General features: G+C 47.5%; 1 protein-coding gene across 2 annotated transcripts in view; it reads right to left on the reverse strand.

The window, feature by feature from the left end:
* LOC142576684 (uncharacterized) overlaps window positions 1–7,159 on the reverse strand; it is a 268,560-nt gene extending 261,401 nt beyond the window's left edge. For both annotated transcript variants that reach the window (XM_075686916.1, XM_075686915.1), the window contains exon 1: window positions 7,047–7,159. In XM_075686916.1, coding sequence (XP_075543031.1) covers window positions 7,047–7,122 — 76 coding nt within the window. In that variant the 5' untranslated portion in view covers window positions 7,123–7,159. The remainder of the gene's footprint in view (window positions 1–7,046) is intronic.
* Window positions 7,160–7,380: the final 221 nt, after the last annotated feature.

Here is a 7,380-nt window from a genome sequence, read left to right on the forward strand (position 1 = left end):
TGGAGCTCAGTATTTTGAGGGAACAACAAGCTGGTCATACTGTACTCCCTTTGTGTTTGTGTGCTGTCGGTACAAGAGGTAACTGCGGCGTTGCAATGTGATGTTCTTTCTGGCTATTCCATTTTCCTCTAGTTCATTCAGCTTGTCGAGCTTGTTCAGCTTGTTCTGCCACGAGACCTTCTTTATCAACCCTCAGTAGGTCTAAAAAGCCCTCGGAATGCGGAAGTACCAAATTAGTTTCTAATTCTTCTGCTAGCTCTGGCTGCGGTAGTCCTACTGACTCGCATGCCTCTTTGCTAGCGTCTTCCTCACCGATTTCGCTGGCTTTTGGTTGTGTTTCCTGAGTGGCTATGTCGTCAGGCATACTTTTGGCTTCGTTGCCGTGTTTTGTCTTCGCCGCGATCTCCCGAGCTTTTGAACGCGCGAGAGCTTGGACCGTATGGTCGCCCAAACTCAGGCCCTTCTCCTTCAGCAGCATTTCCGAGCGATTTGAAAATAAGTAGGGATAATGTTTGGACAGATTTTGCGATACTGCGGCTTCGGTCAGCAATACTCCGAACGGTCCCTCAGTCCTCACTCTGGCTATGGGCAATCAAACATTATCTTCCTTACCTGCCCGATCCACGAACATTCCTCGGTGAAATCGTCAGGTATCACATACGCTGGGTGGACAATGTCCATTGTCGCCGCTGAGTCCCTATAAGTACCTTACATGGCTTTCCATTCACTACTAGGTCGCGAAGGTAGGGTTCTAAGAGCGTCAGGTTGTCGTTGTTGCCATTCACAAAAGAGAAAACATTTCTAGGCTTCCGATAGCCGATCGAAAGGTCTCCATCAGGCTCCTGGCAACGGAAACAGACGATCGGTTTTGTAGCCTCCAATGTTCTTGCCAATTTTTTTTTTCGTCTGTCGCTGTGGTGTTATTCTGACCTAAATTATCGGTCGGCCCGTTTTTGGTCCCATCTCTGCTTTCTCGTTGTGAAAGGCACGCCTGTTTCCCTCTTTACTAAATTTAGTTAATGGCCTGACACACGTTTGCTCAGAGTCGCGACGTGCCGCGAATTCATCTGCTAGCACCGCAGCACGTTCCAAGCCCTTTTCGCCCGACCCATCTTGAATCCACAGGCGCATCTCTCCGCTTAAGGACCCATAGAACTACTCCAAGCGGATTAATTCAACAACCTTGTCGTTACAGCAGAACGCATCTTCCCCTTTTAGCCATTCAATTAAATTGGCATTCAGCTTATCAGTGAAATCTTGAAAAGACTCGACCGGCCTTCTAGCTGTCTCCCGAAAACGACGACGGAAAGCCTCCGCTGAGCGCCGATAGTTCCTTAGCAACTTAGCAACACGGCTTCTACTTTCTGATAGTCATCTGCGTCGTCTCTCGTTGGCCTTGAAATTATTTCGGTTGCTTGGCCAGGGTGAACGGTCAGAATCTGTTGTGGCCAACTCTCTAGAGCCAATCCGTTTTTCTCGCAGGTTCGTTCAGAAGTAACGAGCAACAATCCCATCTCATCATTTACCTTGTACGACGGCATGAGATCCTTTATTTTTACTCATTCATCTGAACATTTTTCAATTACTGAGATATCTGCCGATTGCATGGCCAGATCCCGCTGCACATTTAGTTCCTTTAGCTTTATTTCGTGACCTCTCTGTCTTTCTTCTGCAGCGATTTGCCTCTCCTATGCAACTCTTTGTTCAGCTTTGTCAGCTCTTTGCCTTTCTTCTAGTTTTTCAGCTTGTTTCTCTATCTCTTCCCATGCTTTTGAAATTTCGTCCTCAAGAACCCCGCACTTATCCATAGCCTCAATCAGCTGAATTTTCTCTGACTTTTCCCGACCTCGGTTCCCAGTTCTCCACAAATTAATAACAACTCTCGCTTTCTCCATTTACTTAAATCCATGGTCAATCGCGAACGAGGTCTTTCTTACTCTGCTGTGATGTGAGGAAGCTTTCAACAGGAGCCTGCACGTAAAGAAACTGATTTGCAGTTTTAGAAAACACACGAGCTCAAACTTGGCAAATTCTCAAACAATGTCAAGCGCTCACCATTCTGCTGAAGCCAGGACGAAGGGTGGAGTGTCCCATTGCTGCCTACCAGTTGATATAATCTCGGCCGGTTGAGGTGGGTCTCCACCGCAGGAGTCGGGAAACGAAGACGAAGCCGGCCATCGTGATGATGAATAAAAAAGTAGAAACGAGTCTATTCACTTCATTGGTACATGGATGTGACTCTAATCTGAGTCTCGAGCGGTTCTTATTAACACGGGGCCCAACACGGCCTTAAACATCCTCCGGCGATCCTGTGGTCGTCGCCGTCTTCTTCCGGAGCCTGTCTTTCCCTTTGCCTATCCCTGGTGTCAGCTCGGCAAAAAGGGTGACGTTAATTTGGCCTTCGGTTTCTTCTTCTATCCTTTTGTGTCAGCTCGGGGAAAACGGTGACGTCGTCTTGACCTTCGTTAAAACACGTTGGTGGGCTAGTTGGTTAGAATCCATGGTAGAGTGTATAAGCGCGACTGAACGAGGAGATAGAAAGAAACAGATACACAGACACAGCGCTTGACCTTCGGTTTCTTCTTCCATCCTTTTGTGACAGATCGTGTAAAAAGGGTTAGCGCCGTCTCTACCTTGTGGCCTGTTTTTCCCTTCGCCCATCCTTTTGTGTCAGCTCGGAGAAAAGAGTGACGCCATTTCGGAGAAGAGGGCAATTATATTGACGTGGGGAAGCCCGTTTGAATGCTCCTAACACCTGACACGTCAATCATACCAGCATTGACAAAAACACATCCGTGGAGACCTAAGCACTTCTGAGTTTTGAATTCGAAAGTATTAACGCCCAATTGAACGTTTCTGAGCTGTCCTCCTCGCGGGAAAACGAGCGCGTTGAGACACTTGGCCAACGTCTCCTACAGCACACGGCCGGCGCACTTCGATCCGCGACGTCGTACTACCCTGCCGGACTGACATAGAATCTAATAGGGACGCTCCCGAGTTAGCCGTGGCGATTTTGATGTAACCGCTTTTGTTACGCCGGGCGTGGCAAGGGAAATATTGGTCCAACTGCTCGTAGCATGACGTCATGAACAAGAGTGTACAGGCCTGCTATCTAGGAGGCGCTCGTTCAGCCGATTGGGTAAGACACTCGGCTTCTGAGCGAGGGGTCGTAGGCTTGACACTCTCTACAGCCAACGTTTTTTCCTTTCGCATTTATTAAGTTTCTTACGCATTGATTTTGTTCAGCGATTACCGAGGCGCAGTTAGAACGGAGGCCTGAGCTTGCGCGTACACGGAGCGCAACACAGGCTTCCGCGAGTGGCATGGCGGCCCCCTCACGCGGCGCGGCAGCGGGTTTCGCCCGCACTGATCCGTCGAGGCACGCCGATGGAAATTTAGGTGCCGTCTTTCGCTTATCCAGACGGCAGACGCCGGCTTTTTCGCTCAATGAGCCGTTTGACGTTTTCGAATCGACATGGTATCGTCCGTCTATGTACGTACTTGCCTATTCTGGATTCTTTTTGCAGTTCGTCCGTCATCTGGTTCTCCTCTGCTTATGCTTCAAACTTCAATTTTGTGGCTTGCACTGCTAGCCTGCATACTTCCACGGCGATATAGGGATCAGTCTGCATGATTTGATGTTAGTATCGCCTTTTAAAAACTAGGTTCATTCTAATCCATCGCCAACTATCTGGGATTTATCTCTCCAGTACGGCTTTCTTTCTTCTATTTTTGTTAGGCGTGTTTGCTTGTGAGCCCGTTTATTAACTATCCTCACTGGTACATCATTCAGTCCTATTGCCGTACAGCTTGGAATTTTCTCCTCCGCTTTTTTTTTTCAGTTGCCGTTGTTCAGGGCCAGTTTCTTTTCCACATCAGCCTCTCTGCCTGTCCTGCACTGCTCTTGAATGACTCCGCATGTTCTCTGTAACGCCTTCCACCTCGCGCGGGTTCCACTCGTCATCTTGTCTGCAAACTTGAACAACTTCACTTCTTCTCCCCAGATATTTCACGTATTCCTGAAGTCAACGTATTATTGCATTCTTTTATTTTCTCCTGCACCAGATTCCGTACTTCCCATTTCTTCTTTCTGTATCAAATTCATTTTGTGCATCTTGCGCCTTTGACTGCTGTGCCTCTTTCGCATGCCTGTATAGTCTGGCTACTTTTCGCATTTCTTCGATGACATCCTGATTACCTTATTCTACCACAACAGGGTTTTATTTTTTACTTTGTACCGAATACTTTGTTGCTCTTATGTCTTCAAGTTCACGGTAACGCCAGTCTTTTGCTGTGTGCTTCTATTTCCTGCTCTATGCTAGCTGATATCCTAGCTGTTTGTTGATCCCTGAAATTTAACTTGGTGCTCTTTCAATGCTTCTCCACTCTGTTTCCCGCTTCGATGTCCAAAGTGCTAACTGGTATGTTTTCGGTCACTTCCCTAGCTTCTATTACCTTCCTCATCTATTAGCATATTATGCAAGTTGCTCTATATTTATTCCTACATCAAACTGTAATTAATAGCCAGCTGCTTATTACCGGATCCCCATTTTAACTTAACCTCACAGATTCCCGATTTACAATAATTAGCCTGTGTTGTTCGCTCAATTTAAGCAATAGTCTCCCGCTATAGTCCGTGTATTTCTTCAGGTTTTCAATGTGGGCGTTATTCGCACCTAGGAATATGTTTTCTGCCTTAATAAGACGAAAATAAGCCATAAGTTGCTCGTTGCAATGGCTCATACATAAAAAAGGTGGCGTATAGTACAGTGGTATAAAAATATCTCCATCAGCAATGGCTCATACCACCGTAAGCAAGCAAAAAATGCAATGTCCCATACCCCCTTAAGGCAGAGGATACACGCGCTCAGCAAAGTGAAGCGAACAGTGCATACATTCATTGAAATCACCCGTACAACGCACAGAACATCATGTGTTTCAATAATGAAGAAGCTCCAAACAAGCATCCGAACCATCAATGAAGCATTGCATACACCTCTCTCAAGTATGCTACGGCCGAGGATGCTCGACAAGCGAGAAACGAGGTGCGACGTGCGAAGCAGCAGGAGCGAGGCGTTTGGCCGCGAGTGCTGCTGAAGAGAAACGTCGTTGGCGCCAGTCACTCAACGGGCGCGCGAAAGGCCGAACTGCGAAAGCAGAAACGCGAGATGGCGAAGTAGGAGAGCTCGACGCTCGCATACAACGGCTTGCCACGCGCTTACTTCGCACTGCAGCTTGTTATGTCTTCCAAGAAGTCCGATCACTCCGATCGTGTAACTTAGTGCATCGCCAAGTGTGCAGCAGGCTTTCGCCTTCACGTGTTACAGGAGTGTAACATGCTGCCGAACCTTTTTGGACTCCCTGATGTGTTCATGCACGCAGTGCTCGAGTTGATTGTTCCTTTTACCATTGTTCCCCGTCCATAAGTAAGCTACTCCAAGGATTGTATCTTTTGCCGCAATTGTTCCTGTCAACCAAAGATGTTTCTTACAAGTGGACTTTGTATTCCCCTGCCTGACTTCTGAGAAATCGGTATGCCCACTCCATCCCCTTTTCTATGTCTTTTTCTTGTGTTACAACTCTTCCAAATGTCGCTGTCGATAAGCGGTGGAGCTTCTAAATCCCTGTTTTGAGTTCCCTGCTCAGTCCTTCCTCAAGCTCTAACCACTTGGCTTCTTTTTTGCCTCGCATGTTATTGTAGTTGATCATAGTACTCTTACGCTGCCAAAATTCCTTAACGTGACCTCTCCCTTTGTTCCTTAAACCATCCGCGCTGCTTACATATTTATTGACATTTCTTAGTGGGCTTTGCTCAAAGGACATGTGCCTCTAAAAATGCCATCGTTTGGCCCCTTAGTCACCAGGCTAAAGCTCCAGTTGGCATATCGCTGAAGTCGATGTCATTGCTAACAAAGCCATCCTTCCGTCTCATCCGTCCAAATTTCCTCTTTAGGACGACTACCTCGAAGTGCGTCTCCGTTCGGAGTTGTCTTTGCTAGGAGCGACAACTGTTTTTTTTTTCCACTCGGCGCATTTATCCTGCAACCTCTGGAGTATGGCGATCCCGGGCGTGGTGCCCTTAATATTTCCCTTCTTTAGCCATTTCCCGTCACACACCACTACCTTCATTTTCGAAAATGTCCCACAGGCCGGCCGCCACCACGACGCGGTTACCACTTGCTTTCGGTTTCAACAGTTTTTCTCCCGCTCTTTTGAGAACCACTCTCATGGTCTAACAAATATAACACTACCGTATACAACATCGTACAAAAAGACGTCAAATATAAATGTAACGCTCCTGGTTATAAGCAAGAGCCATGTGGCTTTCTCCAAGCACCACTCACGGGCCCTAAAGAACACACCTAAATACCCTAGACATCCTTGTACCCTACTCCTAAAGCTCGCTTGTCCTCCGTGCACCTTCAAACCATGTTCTAAGCAAAACTGAAGTTACCACTTGCTCGCTGTCGATCTCCGAAAACGCCAGAAGAGCAGCCTCAGGCGCAAACCCTTGGCGCCAAGCTCACTTTATTTTTCATCTTCAAAAAAGAGTTGGCTTCCCTTCATGATAATGACCATTATCGGTGAGTTTTTACAACCGTCTATGTCGAAAACAGAGTGTCTACTGGCTCCATCACTACAGCAGCTCATCTCAAGATGGGTGAGCTCGTTTAGAGAAATAGCGGGCTCGCAACGTTTCGAGGCGTGACATATTTTTAAGGAGCACACAAAAGCACTTTCGTGTGCTTTTTTTGTTGGCCTAGACGCATCGATATTAGCAAGTTCCTGTCTGCTAATCCTGCTAACACATTTATGAGACACTGTATTGCCCACCGTCACTTTTCCTAACATACAAGTGACCAAAAATGGTATTCTCTGCCTAAAGATGTCAGTCTGTTATTAGCGTGCTCGATACGTTCTCTCCGTAATAACAGACTTGGACCTGGGTTAACAAAAGAAGGAAGTCCGAGATAATCTTCCCACCGCAACAACCGTTACTGTTTTCACGATGAGCGGCGACACTGAAGCAACAGAGGAAGACGCACCTGAGCTGAAGCAATCCTCCGCAGCGAGTGCGGTGGAGCACAGCGCCGTTACCAGGACCAGTGACGCCAGCGACATCGCGTCCAAGTGCGGTGACTGCCTCGGGAATACGAGGCTCTTCGTTCCGGGAAGCATTTATAAAATATAGCTTCAAGTTTAGCGTGCGTTCCGGATGCTTTTGTTTGAACATTTGTTCTGAATGCCGCTGTCATGAAAAGAAAGTGGCCCTGTGAACGGGCACCATAGCGTGCACCATGCTCGCGAGCTCTCCGTGACAAAGCTCGCCCGTTCCGCCGCCGGCTGAAAGCCGCTCACGCGACAGCCGGGCCGTTTTTT

Source organism: Dermacentor variabilis, chromosome 3, assembly GCF_050947875.1.
Source record: "Dermacentor variabilis isolate Ectoservices chromosome 3, ASM5094787v1, whole genome shotgun sequence".
NCBI classification, from domain to species: domain Eukaryota; kingdom Metazoa; phylum Arthropoda; class Arachnida; order Ixodida; family Ixodidae; genus Dermacentor; species Dermacentor variabilis.